Source organism: Sinohyriopsis cumingii, chromosome 19 (assembly GCF_028554795.1).
Source record: "Sinohyriopsis cumingii isolate HCF-2022 chromosome 19, ASM2855479v2, whole genome shotgun sequence".
NCBI classification, from domain to species: domain Eukaryota; kingdom Metazoa; phylum Mollusca; class Bivalvia; order Unionida; family Unionidae; genus Sinohyriopsis; species Sinohyriopsis cumingii.
This window is the reverse complement of record NC_142979.1, coordinates 17,756,742-17,783,114: the sequence shown is the minus strand read 5'-3', so window position 1 is coordinate 17,783,114 and position 26,373 is coordinate 17,756,742. Positions and strand designations below refer to the sequence as shown.

Sequence of the window (26,373 nt, the reverse complement as noted above, 5' to 3'; positions counted from 1 at the left end):
ACCCCTGCACGACGTGTCATGCCTGTCATGAAGTTGATACGCCGTAAAGACAATCAGTGGCGACGCGTTCCAGTATAAAAAAGACCTGTGACCAAGTAGGGTATCAGTGTTCTTTTGGTGCTCCTAAAGACTCAAAGATGTCACCCTCCAGAAAACCCCAAGGAAAGAAAAGGAAAGAACTACCACCACGTTTAGCCAAACATGGGGACCTGTTATCTGTCCTGTCCAAAGCTTCTCCACCCCTACGAAAAAAACTCATTCAAACGGCCTCCAAAGAGGTCATCGATACCGTGTGCGAATGTTGTTTGAACGTTTTGAAAGGCACGATCCCTTTGTCCAAACACCAGAAACAATGCTTAGGCAAACATCGTCACGTTCTTCGGAAAATGGTTCGAAAAAAAATTCCCATTCGTCAAAAAAAGAAGATGTTAGTGCAACGTGGAGGCATTTTGCCTCTCTTGTTAGGTCCCATACTGAAAGGAGTCTTGGGAACCATGTTGGGAGGACTGGTGGGAGCAAGATAAAAAGGCCCTCGGAAGTCCCAAGATCTCAGAATCGACCCCTGACAACCCCATGGAAGGACGAAAACTAGCTTTAGTGCCTTACAAACGATGGATGGAATATCATCGGTGGCAAGAACAACGCACCCCGCATTTACCTCCCAATCCCCATTTGAGCGAGATGTCCCAGTTACAACACGAATTGCAGTCCTTGATGGATCGCCAAGATTTGTCCGAAACAGAAAAATCGCAAAAGTACGGTCAACTCTTGCAACGATTGCAACTCTTTCACCAGAAAGCTTTAGACGAAACAGCTCTACCCACTTTGAAAGATTTTAAGACCTTGATGAAAAGTCCAGCACCATCACCAGTACCAGTACTAGTACCAGTGGTCAAGACAGAAAAAGGACAAGAAGAAGAAGGGTTTCAAACTCCACCAGAAAAAGTACAGAAGTTAACAACACCACCTACCTCCAGAATTGGATGGATTAAAAAGATGATGGTCACCCCTTCTTCATCACAAGAGAAAAAGAAAGTGAAGACACAAGTGAAACAAGAACCGATATCCCCCGCTCAGACATCCTCCTCCTCTTCAACACCTATTGCCGGTCGCACACGCAAAGCATTGCAATCCAAGAAAATACCCCAAGAGAAAAAGAGTAGCCTCTTCCAAGAGTGGGTGCCTTATTAAGACACCAATCAACACAAAAAATAAAAAATGGAAAAGGTCTTAGCCATCATTTACTACGATCCCTCCCATCCTGCAGGTTACGCAGGAGTTCAAAAATTGTATCGTGCTGCCAAAACTCGACTGAAAAGTCTCCGTTTACCTCAAGTGCAACGATGGTTACAAGAACAAGCTACCTACACTTTACACAAACCCATTCGACGCAAGTTTGCCAGAAGTCGCACCCGAGTGGAAGGCATCGATCATCAATGGCAAGCCGATTTAGCCGATGTCTCTCATTTAGCCAGCTACAATCGTGGCTACAAATATTTGTTTTGTGTCATCGACGTTTTTTCCAAATTTGCCTGGGTCGTGCCCGTGACTTCCAAATCCTGCAGCGAGTTAGTGCGAGCCCTATAACGGGTGTTGAAACAAAGCGGTCGTCACCCTCTTCGATGGCAAACGGACAAAAGGCACCGAATTTCTGAACCAAGCTTTCCAAAAAGAATTAAAGAAACGTGACATTCATTTTTTTACCACCGAGAATCCCGAAACCAAAGCCAGCATCGTGGAACGTTTTCAACGCACTTTGAAAGAACGCATGTGGAAATATTTTACGCATCACCACACTCTGAAGTACATCGACATCTTACCACACCTGGTGCAAGCGTACAACCAATCTTACCATCGAAGCATTGGACGTGCCCCGCAAGACGTGACTCCCGACAACGAAGTGCTGGTGTTTGAGCGCCTGTTCGGTACGTCCCTGACAAGGGCTGTCCCCAAGAAAAGTGGAGTGTTGGCCGTAGGAAATTGGGTGCGCATTGGCAAAACCAAACGCACTTTCGACAAAGGTTACTTACCTAACTGGACGACCGAATTGTTTCGCGTCACTGAACGAGTGCATGGCCGTCATCCTGCCGTCTATAAATTGGAAGACATGAACGGAGAAGTGCTCAAAGGAACGTTTTATTTACCCGAGTTACAACTTGTCACCAAAAAAGAAGACGACGTGTACGACATCGAAAGCATTCTCGAACGCAGAACCCGTAAAGTGGGCAAACGACGTGTCAAAGAAGTCAAAGTACGTTGGAAAGGATATCCACCCAGTTTCGATTCTTGGATCGACGCTTCGCAAGTCATCGACTATAAAAAGATCACCATCATGCCCTTTCACACAGCAGACGCAGCTACGTCGACCACTCCTTCTTCACCCAGTTCTTCTGTGCAAGATTTACAAAAACAACCCTTGTGGGTGTGGTGTGGAGAACGTGTGCCTAAAACGCAAATCGTCTTTTTCTGTCAAATCTTCGTGGTGTATTGTGTCATCGGGGCAGCCATTGCCAATTTGAGTTTGCAACAAGGAGACAAACAATTGTGGACCATTTTATTGAGCAGTTGCATCGGTTACCTGCTTCCCAATCCCTCGCTGAAATTCACCTCGAACGGGAACCCCGGGAACCTCGTGTCCAGTGCCAGTGCCAGTCACCACTTCAATCACAACCAGAACACCATTTTGGGCGGAGACACGCCTCTGACGTCCAGTAATATCCCCTCCGACAGCCACAGAACTCTGGAATTATGAGTCACCAAAACCAATTTTACTTAACTTTACCCAGTGACAGTTCCATGGAGGTGTTTCCCCACAACACGTTGTGCTGTTACACGGCCAAATTACCTCAGGCCATCCCCTTAGATCACGAAGCCCATTGGGAAGTGGCTTTGGTAGAAATGATTCACCCGACCCAAGTCCTCAATGTCCTTCCCAACCAAAATTTTTTCGATGTGGAAGTTAATGACGAGCCATTGCAACAGGAATTGAATAAGAGAACCACGTCTGACATTAAAACCTATAATGAGACAACTAAAACGTGGACTTACCACTTGTCCATTCTCCCAGGCTATTATTTCAGTGGCCATCATTTGGTCAGCGCCATAGCCTCCAGGTTCAATGGCGTGTTCGGGAAAGCTTTTGAGATTGTCAAGAACAAAAGTGTCACCATGGAGTACCACAAAGTAGCTCGTCGCTTCTCGATGAAATTTGAGCGGAGTAAAATCCTGTCCATTTCATTTTGTCCTGAATTGTTTGACATGTTGGGTGGAGACATGGAGATGAGGAAGAAATTTGATCAAAAAGGTGAGCAAGTAATCATTTACGACAACGAGTCTTTTGCCAAGTATTTTCGTACCCCGGTAGAACTGAACCAAGGACTGAATTTGATCTTTGTGTACTCCGATGTGGTGGAGTATAACGTAGTGGGACACACCTCCGTGCCGTTACTGCGTGTCATTCCTTTCAAAGTGGATTCTGCCACGCTCGCTGACGAGGAAGGTGGAAACACTTATCACGTCCACCGCGAATTTGTCCATCCTCACTATTTGCCGGTCAGCAAGTCGTATTTGGACACGGTCAACATTGCTATAAAAGGAGATTTGGGACAAAATATTCCATTCACCAAAGGAAAAGTCACGGTGAAACTCCATTTTCGAAAACGGTTTTCTCACGACTCGTAAGTAAGTCATGTATCCAGTGTACCGAGGGGTCGCACGACAGCGAGGACACGGTTTAGGAGATATGTTAAAATCGGCTTTTCGTTCGGTGGCCCCAGTCTTGAAACCGATGGTGACACGCGGATTGCACGCCTTGAAAGATGCGGCACTGACGCAAGGCAAAGAATTTCTCCAAAATGTCATCATCGACAAACAAAACCCTAAAGAAGCCTTCATGAGAGCTGGCAAAAATGTCTTGCTGCAAACGGGCAAAGACATTTTGGGTCGACGAGACACACCTATAAATGCCCTGCACGCTACCGAGTCAGGCATTCAGCAAGGACAAGGCAGAAAGAGACGACGAAGAAAACACCCTTTCACCAGACTTCAAGCTAGAAAGGCCAAGAAAAGAAGAACCGTTCGAGACTTAGACGTTTTCGATTATTGAAACACAGGAAAAAAATGATGCACCGAGAGTCTTGCGCTTGTTCCAAGACGGAACTGGATCTGTTTGCCATGCCCCCCACCATGATGACCATGCAAGAATCCCAATGGGTGGAATTTCACCCCGTCTCCTCATTGACCGATTCCGCTCCCATCGAGTTTGAAATCAAGGGACAGCCCGAAGATTACATCGATCTGAATAGCAGTTACTTGTACTTGAAAGTCCAAGTTCTAGATAAAGATGATGGTCCAGTAGAAGACACTGAAGAAATAGCTCCCGTCAACAATTTCATGCATTCCTTGTTCAGCTCAGTGGATTTGTACTTAAATAACAAACTAGTCAGCAGCAGCATGGATACATACCCTTACCGTGCCTACCTGGAAAATCTCTTGACGTACGGAATAGATGCCAAGGATACTCATCTCAATGCCTGTGTGCTGTGCGTACCTGACGAAGCGGGCAAGTTCGACAAATTGGATGGAAGCACTTCCGGCTTTGAGGCAAGAGAAAGCAAAATCTTAGACAAGAAGAGTTTAGAACTGATGGATCGTTTGCATTTGGACATGTGGTTGCAAGAAAAATATTTGCTGAACGGGGTGAATGTCCGCTTGAGACTGAATCGGAGCAGTACCGCTTTCCATTTGCATGCTGATCCTGCTAAGGCTCCTAAAAGCAAAATCGAAGAGGCCAAACTCTACGTACGACGCGTGGAAGTGTTACCCAAAGTGGGAAACGACATCAGTCAAACGTTGAGCAGAACGACCGCCAAGTATCCCATACGTCGCGTGGAAGTGAAAACGTTCACCATTCCCAAGGGACAGCATTCTATGATCGAAGATCATCTGTTTCAAGGACAGTTACCCAAGCGTTTAATCCTTGGTATGGTCTCGAATTCAGCCTTCAACGGAGCCTTCGGTGAAAATCCTTTCAACTTTCAACACTTCAACGTGAAGAAAATCGAAGTCAGTCGCGATGGCAAGACCTTGTGTACCCGACCTTTCGAACCTGACTTTGATCCCAAAAAAATGAATTACTTGAGATCGTACTTGTCCCTGTACGAAGCCACCGGTCAGTTAGGAACCAACACCAGTCACGGCATTGAGTATGAGGATTATACAGGAGGCTATGCTTTGTGGGCTTTCGATTTCACTCCAGACCAAGGCAGCGACGAGGGACATTTCCACCCTATAAAATCCGGTCAGATTCGTGTGGAACTTCAGTTTGCAAAAGAACTACCAGCGACAGTGAACGTCCTCCTGTATGCCGAATTCGATAATACCATAGAAATCAACAGTTTGAGAGAAGTCATTGTAGATTACTAGAAACCATGGAAGACTGTTATCCCTCATTACCTAGTGGAGAAACTTTGGAGATGGAATGTGAGGAGACCCTGGAAAAAGAAGAAGTAATCATGATGAAGTCGAGATGGCCAGAACAAGAAGCCCATTTAGTCTCCTGTTTTGCCAAACACTTGGTCGACAAAATAACAGAATTGATCAAGAAAAATTGCTATGGATGTCAAAACGATCATCCCAGTCAAATTCAACAAGATAAATGCCTGATGTTGAGTCAAGAAGAAAAATTGGACGAGTATCTGGACGAAGCTTGGAGTCTCATCTCGGACAAAGACGTGTTGCACCAGTGGTATAAAGACTTGCGTGAACATTCTTGTCCACCATTAACCACTCAAGAGATCCATCGTATCGAAGCTCTCCTGAATCAGAGTGAGGAAACGGAACGAATAACCGTTTATTCGTCAGACATTTTCAAGCAAAAAGTCAGGATCGAATTGACGACTTATTATTACCTGTGAAGAAGAAAACAACATGGATACCTGGGAACTTCATTACCTTTTGAACCACAGTTCGTATACGGCTTCTTGGAATCCTGTCGTCTGTGCTAAAGATGAACTCCCTCATCGCAAACCTAAAGACCATCAAGCTTACGTGATCAACACGGACGACAGTCATCTCCCAGGAACCCACTGGGTAGCCGTCTACTTTCCTCAAGAAGGATGTGTGGAATATTTCGATTCGTATGGATTACCCCCTTTGGAAGACGATATCATTGACTTTATGAGAAGAAATGCTCAGATCACCCGTTTCAATAATGTGAAATTACAAGGCACAGATTCCTTGGTGTGTGGAAAGTATTGTGTGTATTTTCTGCATCATCGCAGCCTGGGCTATTCCTTAGAACATTTAGTGACTCATTTCGATCCTCGTTCTTCTGCTAGAAACGATGTGAAAGTAGATCGATGGTTTTGTGACCATTATGCTTATCTTTTGTCTCAAGCTAGGAAACGTAGTGTCTATCAATGGCCTAATGATTTCCAACAGTGGAAATCACAATTTCATTCACAACGTTGTCAGCCCTGTTTAAAGTAGTTTGTATTTGAAGAAAAAAATGTTTGTGTTTTGAAGAAAATTGTTTGATGTTATTATTGTTAAAAATGTTAGAGTTGTTGGTTAGTGTCAAGTGATTTTTGAATAAAAAATGTTGTGTTTTGAAAAAAATGCCTTTGTGGTTTGTTTAGCTATAAGAATGTTGGATTGATGCTCTTTCATTTCTTACTATCCCTCTCATGACACTCACTAAAGGTTGCGGCTCGAAAACCGTGTGGGGGATGTTTTCCTTCACGTCCGCGCTTTGACTTTAAGAACCGGGGTTGTTTCTAGTCTAACCATCCATTGTCGACTCATCCTCCTAAGAAGATGTGCTCCAAACTAGCTAAACTCAACGAAGCCTACGTGAATTTGCATAGGGTCACACACAGTCTGATACCGAAGCCAGAAGAAATAGAGAATGTGAGAATGTTAAAAATCACTGAAGACCTGATAGAAGAGCTCTTCAGAGAAGAAATGAACAGGGAGAAAGAAGAATGGACAGAGAAGTACAGACTTCAGAGACAGCAGCAACAGCAGCAACAACCTGAACCTGACAGAGGCTTTGTCGATTGCCGTATCGACACCAAAGAGTTCTTCTTCTCTTTCCGAAGAAGCAGACCTATTGCCAGAAAGTCTATCCTCAGAGGACATCGCATTCTTAGAAACTAAAAAAGAATGCTATAGCAAACAAAAAGCAGCCCTTTTCAGGGCTACCCAATACTCTAGAAAAGAAATAACTATTAATTTGCCAATGTGTGTGTGTGTGTGTGTAGGTAGAGTAGTGTGAAAATAAACACTAACTCTTTTTTAAAAAATGTGAGGGTATGTGTTTGTGTGTTAGTAAAAGTTAAAGTAAGTTAAGGTGAATAGTAGATTAAAATAATGTATTTTTTGGTGTTTGAGGTGTATATTTGGGGTTAGATTGGATTGATTAGAGTATGTAAATAGTCTATTGAAGTGATTTATAAAAAAATTTTAGAATAGGAATGAGTAGCATAAAAAGTAAGTGAGTGTTTCTTTTAGGTCCGCGCTGTTGTTGTTTTTTTTGGTCATGATCTAGGTAAGATGAATTTTATGTTTTTTAGGGGGATGTTTTCCATCACGTCCGCGCTTTCACTATAAATTAAAAACTAATCGTCAGTTGGGTCCATCGTCGACCTGTTAACAGCAAGACATGAATACAAGGATTGTGAAGCTGCTAGAACTCCAGATGCACCTGGAATATGCCAGGCGCATAGTAAACGAACTATCAGCGGAGGTTATCGTAGAAGAAGCAAAAATAAAGAAGGAAGAGGAGGAGAGAAGAGAGAGGGAAGAAGAGGAAAAGAAAATAGGAGAGAGGATGACTTATAAGATACCAGAGACAGAGGATTGGGGTGCTGAAGCAAATCATCCCGCCTCTGCACTCTCAAGACAAAAAGTAAAAAGAGACTGGAGTCAAAGATGTGTGTGTGGCGCCAGACCTGGAAGGTGCAACCATTAGATAGGTGCATCTGGAGTTGAAAAAAACAGCCCTTTTCAGGGCTACCCAATACTCTAGAAAAGAAATAACTATTAATTTGCCAATGTGAGTAAGTAGAGTAGTGTGAATATAAACACTAACTCTTTTTTAAAAATGTGAGGGTATGTGTTTGTGTGTTTGTGTTTGTAAGAGCTCAGGTATGTTTGTGTGAATAGTAGATTATGGGTTTATTAGCGTATGTGAAGAGTATAGTTAGGGTTATATTATATGAAATGAGAAAGTAGGGGGATGTTTTCCTTCACGTCCGCGCGTTGTTTTTGGTCATGATCTAGGTAAGATCAATTTTATGTTTTCAGGGGGATGTTTTCCATCACGTCCGCGCTTTCAGTATAAGAACCCACCACGTTCTTCGTTGGAACCATTTTACAAAGAAGATGGCTTGTAACCAAATGGACAAGATGCAAACCTTGCAAGAGGTTTTAGACAATTTAGGAATAATGGAACAGATGCTAATAAGACTGGTTGAAGACCATTATTCCTATAGTCCCCATCGTGTAAAGATGGAAATTAATAACTTAAGAAAAGCAAAGGACAAGATTAGTGGTGTAATGAAAGAGATAAAGGAGGAGAAGGAGGATGAAGAGGAAAGAATAAGAATACGCAAATGGAACGAAAAAATTGAAAAAGAAGAAGAAAATGAAAAGAGGAAGAAAGAAGAGGAGGAAGAGAAGAAGAAAGAAGAGGAGGAGAAGAAAAAAAGAAAGAGAAGAAGAGTGTAGGAGATAAAATAAGAACTTGGTGGAGGAAAAGAAGAAATTAGAAGAAGAAGAAAACCCAAAGGCCCTTTTCAGGGCCAGCCATATATCTCGAAAAGAGATAGCCTTTCCATTGCCTACCCTTTTTTTATTTCATTTTTTTATTAAAAAAAAATAGAGTCCCTCCCTGTTTCAATTTTACATAGACCCTATACAGTCCCAGGGGTTTTTGGCCATGTTAATTCCCATAGACCCTATATTGTCCCACGATTTTTGGCCATGTTAATTCCCATAGACCCTATATTGTCCCACGATTTTTCTCCATGTTAAATTTACATAGACCCTATATTGTCCCAAGGGTATTTTTAATGATAAGTCCCATAGACCCTATAGGATCCCCATTCACTACTCACACACACACACACACACACACACACACACACACACACACACGCACAAACACACATACATAAATACACATACACCTACATAAAAATACTATATTTTACCGCGTTTAATCCTATCAATGAAGATCTAGGGAGAGCTGAGTAATGTTTTTTCACGGTTCTAAGTGCCACCACCTGACCTTTGTAAAGTGCAACTCTGGCCATATTTCGTTCGGCACTGCTGTAAGTAGAATTCATTCCATCGGAGGCAGAGTTGATGATCGTCTAAAACGAGAGTACAAAATTATATACTGTATAATTAGTTTACACGTGCACTCAATTTTTAAGGTCTGTCTCATGATCCTACTGTGTAATAGTTATGAGAATTAAATGTATCAAAAGGTCAATCTCATGAGCTAGTAAAAATCAAAGTAAGCAAGCAACCAAGTAAGCTACAATTTAAGTAAGTAAGTAATTGAATTAATGAAAACAATTTCAATTTACCATCATTATCACGATCTCATAGCCTGTACAAGTACACAACACAAAATCCCAAAACTGACTTTGCCTAATTTCTGTAGATAAGAGGAAATATTCTAATTTTAAAAGCATCTAAATGGAGAACATCGGGCAAGCTTTGGATGTATTTTAGAACTTATAATCTTCTGTTTTGTACTCTATCTCTCTTTAAAGACAAGAATGGAAAGACTGTACATACCCCGTTGCTATCAACTGTTTGCTTCGGCCGCTTCAATTCTACTTCAGCTAGGTCTATTTTCCACATCATTTTGATTATTTTTTCTTCAATTTGACGTTTCCTGCATTATGTAAGACATGAATATTAATGACACACACAACTGCTCGTGTTAGTCAAACATTTTCGTTCCAGATATAATCTATAAAAAAAATAATATTCGTCAAAAAGAAAGAAAACATTTAAAACAGAATATCACAAATGATTATTTAAATACCAATGGTTTCGAGTAAAATATGTTTCTTCAATAATACCTACTCGATCATAATACCTTAGCAAAACTACAACTACCATGCAAATCCACCACCCACCCCACCCCCACGCCTAAACGTTTTAGCCATAAAGATAAACATTATCTGATCACCTAATTAACTGATAGTCTAATCCCCCGCGGACACAGGGATTGACGCTAAATCCCTATAATACTTCCTTTAGTACTGTAACCGAAGGCACGCTGCCTATATGGATGTAAGCGAGAGGAGATTGCGAGGGTGTACGTATATTATGATCTGCCAAGTATTATTGAAAAAATATATTTTACTAAAAAAATATTGGTTTATTCTTCAAATACGTTACCTGATCATAATACCTTAGGAGACTAAGTAAGAGCTGTAGGGAGATTTTTACTATTACCTAGGAGAGACTATCTCCAGTCCTTTAAGGTTTGCGAATCAGCTTCTAGTTAAGACGACTGGAGAAGAGACTCCATATTTGGGGAGGATATAAACCCAAACCTTTTCTCTGCCGCAAATCATGTGAATGTTGCAACGTTAGCGAAACTATCAAACAACTTAGGAAGTTAATTTGTTATGCCACGGCTATAGGTCCCATCAGATCCAGCTGAAACTTTTAGGTTCTTCTCAGATAATTCCTGGGAAAGTGGACTAAGATCTCCAGTCCAGTTTATGGATTATGTCAGTTAGAAAACATTTTCGCTCAAATGCAAAATTTCTAGCGACTGCCTTAACTTCGTGAGCCAAGTTGCAAAGCAGATTTATTTAGTCTTGGGTTATTTTCTTATATGAGGAACTAATAAACCACTTTATCCGGGGCGAGAGTGTTTTTGTTAATATATCTTTCGATGTAACGGTTCGGTCCTTCTCTGGCACCACATCAGGACTCGCACTAGGTCTTGTTAACGAACTTGAGATGAAGTGTCCACAGTAGACAGTAATTTAATTAGAACGGTCTAATTCACAAAGAACAGGAGATTTTTCTTGGCAATGAGAACGGGGGCCAACTTGAGCAATACTGACCAATCTTATCTGAACTCTTTGTGGTTCAAGTACAATGAAAGAGCTCTATATATCGCTGATTCTGTGGTTCGGTAATGCTGGTCTTACATGAGAGGTAAACCAATGAGTCTCTTGAGAGCGATTCCAATGGTATTTTGCACAACCAACTTAGTATCCATGATTGACTCCATTTTTGGGCAAAGGGCCAACGTCCTGGTAAGTGGGAAACCAAACATGGACAGAAGATTGGATAGTATTGATTTTGTCAGATACTCTGTCTTTCATGATGACGCAGGTTGTTAGTGATCGTGGAACGCTAACCTTTGAGTGTAGTGCTAACCAGTTTCTCGTCAAAGAGCCATATAGGAAGTTAGCTTTATAAGATACTGATGACTGCAGTCATTTTATGTGTTATTGTATGAAGAGTGTTAATTTACCTTCATACACATCTAATGTGGACGGTCCTTCTCAGTTGAGCGATTTCTCCGCTGCCGGTTGTGAGAATTTCCTGTTCCTCAGGGCATATTTACTGTGATCCAGCTATGCTGTTTCAGCATTTTTAGGTTGGGGTAAAACAGCTACTGTCGTCGTTGTTTGAGCAAATCATGGAATACTTCGAATTTCCTGGCGATACGAAATTGATGAAGTGTGTGATCCAAGGTGTTTTCCCATTGACGAACATGGACGTGAATTTATCGCTGAAGACACCGCTATGAAAAATCCCAAGCAAGAACGCCAATGTAGGGTACATATCTAAATGACGATTTGAAATAATTCACCAATGTGGAGTAGTCGGACAGAATAAGATCTCCCCTTCAACATTCAAGTGAGCTTGGCTTATCTCCGAAGATGGCACCTCATATTTGTGCAGATTGTGAGATGTTTGTCCAATTGGCAAAGTCTCTGCCTCCTTTTGTACAGAATCATTTGCAATTGGCTCATACATAGGCCACCAATGACTAAACGTTCAGCTGCTGCATTGAGAAAACTCAACTGGCGAAATAATTCTGTGCTGGGTTGTCCGAATAAACAAGAAAGCCATCATTATAATGATTTCTAATACGCGTTTCTGAGGAAGACATACTCTATTTACTTGAGCGTTGAACTCACTGCATAGATGAACATAATGTTAGGAAGATACGAGTGTAACAAGGTAACCGGGTGGGATTTTCGGATTCACAACAAAACACTTTTAACGATGATATAAATACAATGTTTAATGATGGATGACTTGCATGAGCAAATAATTATGAATATGTACGTGTGTATATAATTAAAATATTGGATTTAATTAACATAATAACGCACAGACGTAATGATGAAAAATACAAATAAATTAATTTAGCAAATACAAAGACAAAGAGTGAATGGTTGACAACGATTTGACAATGAAACGATGGATATAGTTTACTCAGGTAGTAAACGATGTAAAATTTTACTCGTGTAGTAAAATGCATTCACTCAGAGAGCGAAATTATGGTGATAAAAAAGGGACAGATACACAACTTATCTTTACAGTCCCGAAAGATACACTGGATTTTACGAACCCCAAACAAATTACATGTACTGAGATACACTCCGTCATCAGTACACTGTTTCAGCTCCACGGCTGCTACAGTTTAGCTTCACAGCTGCTATAGACTCCGGACGCTCGGAACACTACGAAACACTCGGAACACTCCGAACACTAGACCCTCCGGACAGTCCAGACACTGAACATTAGATCCTCCGGCCACTCCGAACATTCGACACTAGACAGCTCAACAGCTGAAGATATGCAAGTCCTTGAAGCAGACTGCCGGCTGACAAGACTTATCCGTATTGTTAAGAAATTTACGTACGGTGAGGTATTTATACACACAGTCTGTGCGGGAGGACGCGGGTTCGAATCCCGGCCGAGTCATACCAATGACTTACAAAAATGGTACTAACAGCTGCCTTGCTTGGCGCTCAACATTAAGAGGTTAGTGTTAGGACTGGTCGGCCTGACGTCAGGATAATGTGACTAGGTGGGACATCATGCTACATGTCTGCGGCATAATCCCCCAGTGCTAGACATCACTATAAACTGTCATACTACGTTAAAAATCTAAATCACACACACACACACACACACACACACACACACACACACACACACACACACACACACATACACAGAGATTCTGTGCACTGCAGGCATTCGGTTGGTCCCATCGAGAGCACTTCGAACGTGCGGCATGGGATGAACCGAACTCACTATTTCGAAATACGGCACAATATACACAAATCACCCTCGGGTATCGTTGTACACGAAAATCGAAACCCGAGTACATGTATTCAATAAATAAAAGAATTTAATTCCGTGACAACGAGGTTAGGTAATCCCGTTTTGACAAGGAAACCAAACTTTGAGAAGGAGTTACATACATTTTACTGGTCCACCAATCAAGCGAAATCCCAGGGATTGATAAGGAGTCCAACTAGAAATGCACAAAAGTCGTAATCCGTGTATTTGTAGATGAATGTTAGGAACTTACTAGATGCGGTGTGAGTTGTGACGTGCAGATACGCATCTTGCAAGCCTATACTGTGAACTCCCTCGTAGAACCGGTCATGGTGTTTCCATCATGAACCCAGAGGCGCAAATGAATTATTTGAGTGAGCTTAGGTCGTTGAAAGGGCCAAGAATGTCTCCCTTGTAGCTGTAGGATCTCTGGACACAGGAGGAGGTGCGCTGACAGTGATAGTGCTTACCTCGTGAACCACTTGTCGGGTCCATAGATCATCGTGGCATAAATTGTCCCATTTACCAGCAAAGAATTGGAGTCTTTACTCTACCGGGATTTGTGATAAAGGTGGCTTAAAGTCATTCTTTTTAAAATACAGAGGCTCTCCATGAGAGAAACGCTGACGATAACGATTGCCCTCTTTATGCTTGGGAGAAGTGTGGCTCTCGACGGTTGAAGATTCGGCATGACTCTTCCCCGTGGCTTGAGTCACAGCAGCGTCCCTCTGATGATTTTATTGATTGCCCTGATAATCCCTCTGTTGTAGCTGAGACTGTTAGGGCATCGAACAGAATGAGTATGTTGGGATGCTCTGTTTAAGACGCGGACCATTCTGGAAACAGATATTCACACATGTTCTGTGGGATTCGGGGTGAGAGAAAATACGATGTGTTTCGGCTGTTGAAAGATCGCCATACGTGCTTGATCTGGCATGAAGCTCATGGCCGCTACTTTGCGTACAAACTGCTGAGAGTCGCTAAAAGACTTAGAATCCATAAACACCGAGGATGGCGTTGTCATCCCAAGGCAGCGATATTTCGGTCGACTTCATGGGAATCCAAATACAAATGTCATGTGTGGGACGTGTAGAACCGCGGACTAAAGTTTGAGAAGATCAGGTTTTGAGGAAAAAAGAGCCCGTTAAAGCTTGCGTCTCGTAATGGACGATATTAGTGTCCCATAATGTCAATAACTCTGATAGACAGTGGAAAAAATTGAAAGCATGTTTTCATTTTCAGTCAATATTCAACTGATGCCAGAACGTTAGACCAAGCAGTTGTTGTAGATGGAAGAGGAATATATAACTCAGGTGGCGGTAGGAAGAAAACTTGTCGAGTTGAAGCCCGTATGGCTGTGGCTTCGCGCATCAAGTAATATTTTATAACGACGATGTGATTTGCAACCCGACGTCTCTTCTATTAGCGGCGATGTAGCCGGAGAAGAATTGGATGATGATGTCTCACTAAACTCGCAGAACGTGATGAGATAGATACGATGATTTCCAAACTGTCTTTAATTATACGGCTCCATTTGAGTGGCAAAGCATAGAAAAACATTGAAGCAAAATCTCTTGGATACTTGAGGCAATAAGCTGGACATCGTACGCAGGGAGTGAGTAGCTGCACTATGACAATTTGTATAATCCATGAGAGTACCTGTATATCCTGGGTTCTTAAAACTGGACAAAGAGCGTTTTTGCTTTGGCTGATACTGTATTATCGATAGTGGTAGTGGCCCATTACGATCAGAGATATATGGTGACTGAACAGGGTCACCTCGGATGGCATGACGTTATCCAGTTCTTGTGATGTGCACGTGGCAGTGATATTGATCAGTGTAGCTGTTCCGTAAGTCTCATGCGCGAGGCAGTAACTGAGACTGCTTGTTTTGATATCTATCTCGCGTCCAGTATATGCGATTATGTAGAACCCTAGCGTACAAGCTCTTGACGTCCTCTTCCCTTGTGGTGCGCTTCTGCGGATTTCCCTTTTGGTACCCCTAACACTGCTGCACATTTACTTCTGTCCAAAAGATGCAAGTCTGAAATGTATTCTAAAATTGGCAATGGAATGTAAGCTGCACATATGGAGTGTTTGTCATTCTGGTTACGCATAGGTCTGAATTCGTAGGACTAAAATGAATAGACAATACATATATGTGTTGCTCGGCATGCGTCCTACTTTATGAACTTCGTGTAAAGCTACATACTATAACAATTATCTGCAAAAGAGCTGCCCATACAGATTGCGTATCGGAGCGTTGAAATTAATATTTAAGAAATGAACTCTCAATTAACATTTGTAATAAGCTGTAACTGTTGGAAAGACTAACTGACTGCCTATAAAAGTAACATCACCGACGCCTTCAGTTATAGTAACTCAAAAGTGGACACTATGACCATACTATGCATAGAAAACTTTCCTATATTCATCCGACCGCAATATATAGTGTATACAGCAATATAAGTGATTGTTCTATGGTAAACGCAACAACTGTATATAAAAACAAATGAACTTTAGACCTACATACTCGGTCTATGTTGTGTCTTAATATTGTTTTAATAATCTTGTTTACTTGAAAAATTATTCATTCTTGCGATAACATCAAAAGTATAATCATTTGTAATATTCAGTTTTTATTGGGTGCAATTATTTATACAAATTTGTATTCACTGGAAATACAAAGTGCTCATCAATAATAATATTCTTGGACAGAAACATTCATTTGGAATTATAATTGATTCAGACAATAATATTTTGGATTATATTAATTCAATGTCTCAAAAGGTTATTGGCACATCATCACACTGCAAACCATTGGCACAATACCAAGTTCAAGACTACAGGCACATCAACACATTCAGCGCTGGATCTTACTTGGAATACCTCTGGAATTTAATCTGAACTTGATTCATTAGGACTTGTGACATAACTTTTTGGACTATTTGGGATTTACTTCACAATGTTGTTATTCTTTTAAAATTTTCACTTGGTATTCTATGGAAAATATTATTTCCTAAATTTGAAAAAAATTTTTGGTTTTCACTCTTTTCTGTTACTTAGTTTAAGGTCATAATGTCGTAACACTGTAAGACAATGTTAGTTATCGGAAAGGTTAAATGACACCCTATCCCAGGGACATCGAACTTTATTTGGCTGGGGACCAAAACATACAAAATGCTAAAAAAAGAGGGCCGCATCAGCAAGGACAGTTATTTGGCAATGAAATGAATATTTTCAATAGGACTGCATACATAACCACCGGCCGCACAATGTAAAGCAAACAAAACCCTTACCTGTATGAATCTGACAGTGGGATAATATATACAGAGATCTTATACCACTTTTCCAATATCAGACACCAGACCTAGTGCTATTTAAATGCAGCTATCGGAATATGAGGGAACGCAGTCGAGAACACAGCAGGTACGTACCAGTGGCGCATAAGTGTGTGAGGACCGCAGAGTGATGACAGTGAACTGCCGGAAACATTTTTATCGAAGAGCAATATAACTAAAACTTTGGAAATATATAATTGTAGTCTACTTCTATTCGAATAGAATACTCCTCCATCTTGCTTAAAGGTGGAAAACTTCCAGAGAACTTGCTACTTGTCACAAGCGGAAGTATTCATGGAACAAATAGTCAATAACCATATCAAGGGAGATCGCTACATATAATTGCCACTTGGGCGGACAGAAAACGTTTAGTTTTTTAGCTAAAAAGTGTTAACATGTGAGGGTTGGCTTTGATATATGGGCAGTTCTTCTAATATGTTATGATCGAGTAACGTTTTGAAGAAGAAATTATGTATTTTTGATTTTCAGTTTTGGAACATGTTTTAGGGTTTATGCTGCTCGTTCTATGTGTAAATTCAAACGAATATAATGGACCCTGCTGGTGCACTATGCAAAGACGCTGCCGTTAACACCAAGATTTGCTTTATACATGGACAAAACGGAACATGTTTCTTTGGTTCATATAGCAAAATAGCATTGTATCATCAACGACGTGATTTACCTTATTATGTAGAAAATTACCACCACAAGGATTATCATAATCACAACGCACGTGCTAGCAGATATGATGAGATCACGGTTCTCTGAAATTATAAATAATTTCGCTGTAAGTTTCTTGCAAACGCGAGAGAGAGAGAGAGAGAGAGAGAGAGAGAGAGAGACAAAGACAGAGGCAGAGAGAGAGAGGAAGACAGGCAGAAAGAGAACGAAATTGTATTATATAAGGGGTTTCTGGCCCATAACCCTATTTTGAATCTCACATGAATCTTCCTCCACCCCCATGGTCCCCTCAAGTTAGTCAAAACAAATATACAAACTTCGTTGAGGCAACAAAATTTATTTCAAAATAGGGGTTTGATCCAGAAACACCCCTTATGTAAGACTACTTATATATTTCACACAAAATATTACTATGTAATTGCTAGCTATTTTACTGCATCTAATTTTTATATTTCACTCCAAATTGCCAGAGATTCACTGTAGCAACCAATCTAAAACATCTACTTTGCTAAATTCAACATCACATTTTTATATCCCAATGCAAATGTGTTAATGCCATCAGAACATTATCTCTTATCATCGTTATTGCAAAGACCAGATTGTATTATGACATCAGTCTTAATTTTTTGACCATTTGATCATTTTGACATCAGTTCGACATGAAGACTAAAACCGCCTAACTACGACCTATAATTGTCAAAACCTACTGCCTTACCTACAATATTTATTTTATTCCCTCTGCCCGTTTTTAACCTTGTTATCAGCCAACTTCAAGCAATACATTTTGCTATCCAATGAATTCCGTTATAATTTTCATAGAAACTTCATCTTTAAGCTTTCCTACTACCTTTTATTGTCATTACATTGATATCCGCTGTCTCTAGGATAATCAGAAAGATCAAACAGATCCCGGTGTTCATAAAAATTCTTTGTATATATCATCAGACTCTATCTTGTACATGAACGAATCAGTATCTGTAAATAGCAATTTCGCATCAGGCCACTTAACCTTAACAACAATGTGATGAAAGTTTTACATTAACTATTTCATTATCTCAAATACTGCCATACCAACAAAAATTAAATTAGTTTATTAAACTTCATGTTTGTCTTTTTCTTGTGTATCGCAAAAGGATTTTCATTAAAAATGTTCATACTAACACAATTATCAGATAATACAAGCTATTTCGACGTTCAGCGCTATTAGCAATTTCTGCATTTACTCGCTTTCGTATATTTTCCATGGTCTTTCCGAATACGCTATTTTTCATGAGCTTAAAGAAGTTTTCTTTTCAAAGTCTGTTGCTGCAGCTGCTCTTCGTATAGTATTAGAGTAGATATAATCTTTCATCAAACACGACTGATTTAACGGTAACACACGGTGAACTTTTCTTAGTATCAGATATGATCAAGTGCCTGTTTAAGATGTTTATAATGTAAAATATGTCTTCGTTTGTCAAGATTAGGAACTAGTTTTCGACAACAGATTCACCGCCAGTGCTAGCTCTAGACGAATAACTGCGTTGTTGCTCTGATAGCAAATTATAATCGATCAACATTGACCCAGGACAAAATGGATAATAGTTATGAACGTCATGTAGCTTCACCATATAGTCAAGATCAGCTTCAACAAAGTAACTAATATCATCAGGTATAACTTAATCCGTTTCGTTGAAAACTGATCCGCACTTATCCAATGAAATACACCATACGGCATCAGCTCAGACATTGCATACCATACAGATTATTTGAATCCAAATAAACTATGAAAAACGACGGCAATGTCTTATCATAGTTGTTCATGTACTTGTTATTAGCTTTAGTATATTTTTTGTTACAACGCTTTTCCCTCCTCTGATTTCACATTATATGAAACAAAACATGTCAGGATCTGTCAGCAATTCCAATTTTATTTTACTGTGCTTGCGTAATGCGTCACAACTTAATCCCGGTGCTGAGTAATACCATGCTGGGTCAAGTCCGTAGTTATCGGAGCTGACATCTCTGAAATTTTCAAATATATCTGCGAGCAACAACACATCTGTGATGACATATAGGTCATAATAATCATCGAATGTTTTACAATCAAATTTATTCCAAATTTGCTGAGTGTAATTGTAGTCGTCATTGCTGACACTTTCAAGATTTAACCTGAAATAAAACTTTCCCGGTTAAACTTGTTTCATTAAGTCTACCCCAGTCGTAAGGATATTCGTAATGGGAAGATACCCTTTATTGTGAGTAAATTTGCTTTGTCACTGAAATGATCAGCCAAATTATCAAACTTTACACATCCTTTCACGAGTTAGTCTTACGATGCCGCTATAAACTGTAAGCTGTCGATGAATCTCAACTTGCAGAGTGTTGCTGTGATATACTTTTCGGTATTATTTGGGATGCATATTATTTTGTAGTTGTTATTGATTTTTAGATGGTTAATTATATCTTTGTTATCTAATCCTTCTATGATAATATGAGAATCGTTTCCACGGAAATTGTGTGCGACAACAGGAATGAAATCTGGTGTGGTATATTTGAGATTGCATTTGTCATGAGCTGGACCGCGATACTTACATGTAATATGACAATGATATTTTACTGGCTCAAATCCAATTTCAGGCTTAAACGCCCCCTCGCACATATGACTTTCTTTGCTGAAGCAAATTTTATTTCTTGTTTTACAGTCAAATATTTCATTTTCGTTTACCTACTGAGCAACATCATGATGGCAGATTTTTCAATAACCACGGATCAAAATTGGAACAACGATAAAGTTTAACAGGCTTTGCTAAACGTTTATCAACAGCACATGCAACTTTATACGCTACTCCACAAGGAACATCTTCTTGTACTTTTCTTGTAGAAGAGTTGTCAGGGTTATATCCTGCTCCTTGCACTGGAAGTTGAATCTATTCAAAATCATAGTAAATTATAAATAGCACTTTCATCTTGTGTATGTAAGTCGTAAGGTGCAATGTTTTCATCTTTACCTTGCATAGATATTCGTTGTACGTTAGAACAATATTAAAGATGACGATCTAATACCAGTTGCGACTTGCAGCCGTGCAAACATCTGACACAGAAAAATTTCTTTTCTTTGTGTTTGTTATACTGCCCACTGACTAATCGGTTAAAGTTTTTAATCCACACCGTAGTGGCTTTTATAGAACAGCAAGTTTATTGTTGCTGGTTTGGATCTAGGGAGATCTTATGTGGCTCTATCGCTGATATATCACGGATAAATCTTTTGTGTATCATCATCTACTCCAACACGTTAACATCACTTGGTAAAATTAAAATGTTTTGCTTCTCAAATTTTGGAATTTGATATTCAGTAACGGGAAATACAATACCGGAAAAGTTTAGATTACTAAAATAACAGATGTGATTTGTTACTCTGTCGGCGTACTTATTTGCCTGGATTAACGCTGATAATAACTCCCAATGGAAACATTTTTGTCGTTGTTCCTGACATTGATTCAACATTGTGAGTTTTTAATTTTAGTTGGCAGATCGACATATGAGCTACCTCGAAGAGGATTGTATTTCGTTGTGTGAAATAAAATTTCTGTATTTTATCGAATCTCCATCTCAATCCGAATGTTCTGTATTCCTCTATTCTTCTGTATCTTCTGGAATATGTCATCTGACAGCGACATTAAATTTGTTCTAATCAAAATTTGGCGTGATAGTGATGTAATGTAAATATCAGCAAGTTCTTGGAACGGCTGTTGAGATGATTGCATCTGATCAGATTGTCGATCTGAGGATATACACATATTGAAAAACGAACATGAAATTGTACAAAAATCTTCAGACCTTTGTGCGCTGCAAGCTCATTTGATTGAAGTAAATGAAACAGATTTGTAGATGATAAATATGTTAATAAAAGTTGATTATCAAATCTGCAGCTATTATCGAATCCGGCAAATGCTGTTGCGATCTTTTGGGCTGATATTTTGTCACGAACAAACTTCATTTTGCGATATCTGCAAGTTTGAACATCATATAATATTCTATTTTATATTTCTTTAATAGTACGATACGAAATTGCCAATTAGAGATTTGAAAAAGTAGACGATCTTGCCAGGTGTCAGGAAATATTCTGGTGTCATCCAAAATATAACCTGTTAGCTGGCAATGAACTTGGAATTAATACTAATCTTAAAAGTGAAGCTTCATTCGGGATTGTAACACCGGTCGGTTATAAGATAAAAATAAACTTCATCGATGTTGCAAAGTACACTGACATATTTTTACATCAATATATATAGACACTGTTCAATGACGATATTCCATCTGGAATGCAAATGTCCCATGTCAATGATCAGTTCACCGATAATACCGTTGCAAATTTGTCTTTAAGAGAGTAGTTTAAACCACATCCAATATATTTTTTGTATGAGGCTAGCAGTATAAGTGTTTTAATGAATATTAGAACAAAGTTCATGATCGTGTTGGTAGTACCGGTTATTTGATGGTTATGATCAGTGGAAGCAATACTAATTTTATTAACTATTACTCGCATCGTTTTGTTTATGAGTTATTTAACGGACCTATCCCCAAAGGTCGTATTATTGATCACATAAACGGAATAAAGGCGGAAAACCGATCTGAAAATCTTGACAGAGGAAAATACGAGACGCGGCAGAGGAGGTGATATTAAGTCCTAAAAAAATCTGTTACATCAACTAACTCTGTCACAGGAGAAGAAACGTTAATTTATTCAATTTATTTCTAAAAGTATTTTACTATTCATCTATCTTCAATACAATATGCCGCTGATAGATCCGCATATTCAACAACAACATTTATAGAATCTCCTTTGGATACAAATCACTTACCGGTTAGTATAGCGCTAACATCATTGTTTGTCAACTAGCAATTTATATATTTGTTAAAAGCTTATATGCCGTATTCGATCCAGATCTTACAATAATATAGCATGTGATCTTGTTATTGAGCTAAATAAGACTATTTTTGCTCGTTCTACTTCGAAGCGAGCCATCTCATTAATCTCACCACGAAACATGTTTCTTATAGCTTCTTCAAGTTGATATGTGTTTACAACATTAGCTCGAGTAACAGACCGTTACATGTTATTTAATACAAAATTAGAGTGCTCTGCACTCCATTGATTAAAGATCTATCTTTAAGATATCTCTAAGATTTTCTGGGGTCAAGCAGCATTAAGCCCATTTCATGACATTTTCCCTGACATATCTGACAAATATTTTTATATCTTTTTCAAGTTTCGATACCTCAGAATCTATTAACAGTACCTCAAATGCAAGAGTCATATCCAACGAAACGATTGACATGCTTGAGATCCGTTTTATCATTGTTCATGAAAACTCTAACCGCGTCAAATAGCAAGTCCATATTAAAGAGTTTTGCTCGCACAATACTTCTTACTTCATCTGGTAGTTTTTGCTTCAATTAGGTAAAAGTGTTATGAATAATATCGCTAATACATTTTTTAAATATTTCAACGATTGTAAGATCTTCGAGATGATCTTGATCACATGATACAAAGTATACCTCAGATCGCTAGTGGTCCTCTGATTAATAAGGGTACTTGATAATAGACTGCAAAGATCCCGAGTTCGATTTAGAAACATATTTGTTTCCTGTACCTGATGATCATCTTGCCGATGAGCTAGGTATTATACCTCAACACGAACAAGTTTATGCTGCAGCGCAATCACGATATGATGTCAAGTATCACCTTGCAAAGAAGATACAAAAAATTTGATTTTGCTGTCAAATAACATCATATATTTTGGGAGATACTCAAGACGTTTACGTGTATAGGACAACTTGAGGTTATGGTCGTCAAAAATATAAATTTTATTTTATTTTTGTAAAGATTTTAAACTTGTTGAAACATTTAACAGAAACTTGAAGACAGTATCTGAAATCCTTATGCCGACCCGTTAAATGCAAGTATGTATATTTGATTTCACTAGTTGGAATCTAACTATTAAAACTATCACCGCTATTTGATCAAACTTTTATTACCACGTTTTTTATCCTCGTTTGATAACACATATCTCTTTCGTTCTGAATTATTGAAGTTCGTGTTCGTAGAAACTTCTATAACATCTTCGTTTGCATGATATTTTAACTAATACTTTAATATTTTACCGGTAGTATTGTTAAAATCTTGTTGATGACAAACACTTTTTCAGACCAGTTCGGGGTAAAACATTTTTCAAATGATATTTTCGTTAATTAAATTCTGACACAATCACCAAAGTTAAATGTATTACTGCGATACAGGTTTGCAAGAATTGGATTTTTTATAACGTGATTTGGTGGCAATCCAATTTTTCTGTGTTAAGTTTTATTGTAATCTAATATTACTCATGGCAGATCATCAATATATCTTATATCTTGTTATTGTTTTTGCTGTATGCTGCTTGTATGTATTTTCTGTCAGGCTACATTTAACGTGTTCGACAACAACACTATTTTCTTCGTTACCGGTAACATATTTTGTTAATATTATTTTGTTTCAGAAACTCTTCGAACTTTTTGTCAAAAAAACACTGACCATTGGTCGGTCTAAATCTTTATTTGGTTTTCACGATGAAAGAGCTATAATATATCGTAATGCATTTGCTATACTATATCCCGTTTAATCAGCAACATTAACACTAAACGCGTATTTGCTAAAAACGTCAATAATGTTCGACAATTATATTTTGTTATCGTTGTAATGTGCAATATTTTGCATATCTGCGAGATCTATCTCCCAGATATCATCGACATAGTTTGCGACGACCTTTCGTCCCAGACATTTATTTAGGTCTGTGTAGCTCATTCGTTTGCCTCTCCGTCATAAGTTTGCCAGGTACACCAACGCCAAGTTTATATTTTGCTCCAAATATATCTTGTAGTAGTTTTCTGTCAAATCGTTCTTGCATATCATCCGCTTTCATATCTCATAATTCGTCTAGCATTATACGATCGCAACCTAGTTTGTTGTGGACGTGATTGCGATCATAAATATCATGACGCATCGCACTTGTATCAACGGCGTTGTAAGGTTCTTGTCCCGATAACGGATTGTCATTTTCATCCAATTACTGATCAAGTGGATACCATGGAATGATATATTTATGTCTTAGCAATGTCCAACCTCCCTTTGGTTTCGGTAATTTGCCAATAATTGTATGTATATCCAATCCTGGTCCGATTACAGCTCTGTGATTGCAGGCAAAAGGCAACTATCTTATTTTGCTCCAAACACAGATCTTTCTTGACATCATCGCAATTACATTTCATTTATGTTTAGTCGCTGACATCGCAATTACATTTTATTTACTTTTAGTCGCTGACAAAAATAACCTTATCGTTTGACGATATTGTCGGAGTGCTAGCACTCTTGGTTTGTTTTGCACAACCACCAATTATTGTATCAGTTGATTTATCTTGTTTAAGAAACATACTCTTTCTCTTACCATAGACATCACAGATACTTTTCAGCATTTTTCTGTTATTAGCGGTAGTTTCTGTTGTTTCATCGATGTTTTTGGTTTTGAAATATTGAGACATATGTTGTTATTTTTATACTTGATGTCAGACAAAATTAATGCAAGATCGTTTACGATCTAAGTCCCGCTTTTCGATCATGCTGATACCTGGAAACGGGTCGAATTGTAAAATAAACAAACTTTTAAAAGTTTGTTTGTTTACCTGATGACTTTGATATCTGCAAAATAAACAAAACGCAATAGTAACCGCAAGCTGACATTCCAACTTGCTGAAGTTGATTAAATTTATACTTTACTTTTTTATATTTTTATGGTGTATTGTTAGATAATATCACTGAGAGGAAGACCAAACAAGTCAAAGTATTGTTGTAAAACGCTACCCAATGAGTTCCAAATCCGTCGTGGAAATCTTGGATATTGATGACACGTCTTTGATCAGCAGTTGGTGATCTATTTGCTAGTTTGTCTTTGGAAAATACCCCGATACATCTGCTAACATCATTAAGTTTACAGGCGATCTCAAAGTTTTTTTATCGCGTATGATTTCATCGTCTGGTTCCCGGTAGCATCAGTCGTCTTCTCACTGGTTGTGATTGCAGTCCGCGTCCTATCACTAACAAGTCTGGTAATAGACATCCTGCTATTCCTGCTAGCAGCGGACCTATGAACCCGCCTTTGATCGCGTTGCTGTTTGTTCGTGGTTGTCTTTTTTGATGGTTGTCCTAGTCGCTTTTCGTGCTTGTGTTGTCGGCATTGTTTATGATCATCATCAGATAAAATTATGAGTGCACTGCAATCCTTTTACAGCAACTGTTTGATTCCGTAACCGGTGACTCCGTCTCCGGATACAACTTTTTTGTCGCTTCTGATATTGCACCTGACGCTGCAGCTAAACCTAACGTTCCTAGGACATTTAATATCTTTGGCAGTAATGTTCGTGCTAAAGTAGATATCGTTGTCCCGATCGATCCACCAAGGATCACTTTCAATCTGGCAAATGTTGTTATTTTTTCCACTGACAGATCAAGTTTGAAAGTCTTACCTTATAACATTTTGTTTATATTCATGGTTGCGTAAGAAGTCATTTTGTTGGGACACTGGAATGATTCCCATTCTGCATGTTAAAATCTATTTTTAATGAAACCGCTTTTCGTTTAGCAAACGCCATTGTTAGTTTTGTATTTGTCCTTTGTCGAAATGTATTTCATTATTGATTTTATCAGATAATGTTGTTTGTTTTACACTCCATTGCTAAGCAATCCAAGTGTTTGCACATTACACGTGGACAGTCATTCTTCCTCGCACTGCGTAAAGTGTTATATATCTGTCAGATGTTACAAGTACATAAGCGTAATGCTGATTAGCTGGTGCAGCTCCATTAGTCTCTTATAACATCCATGTTACATCAATGTCAGCTTTTGATCAAATGGTTCGTTCGCTGGTCTTTCTAACATCAAAATGAAATCGCTGGTAAAGAAATCGAAGTAAATCTCCGCAATCAGATA

General features: G+C 39.0%; 1 protein-coding gene across 1 annotated transcript in view; it reads right to left on the bottom strand.

Moving 5' to 3' along the window:
* The window catches only part of LOC149775209 (atrial natriuretic peptide receptor 1-like), a 194,139-nt gene that overhangs the window by 113,126 nt on the left and 54,640 nt on the right, over positions 1 to 26,373 (bottom strand). The window contains exons 10-11 of the mRNA XM_089944372.1: positions 15,291 to 15,403; positions 9,216 to 9,377 (exon numbers count right to left, since the gene is read on the bottom strand). Of these exons, the coding sequence (XP_089800498.1) occupies positions 9,216 to 9,377; positions 15,291 to 15,403 (275 nt within the window). The remainder of the gene's footprint in view (positions 1 to 9,215; positions 9,378 to 15,290; positions 15,404 to 26,373) is intronic.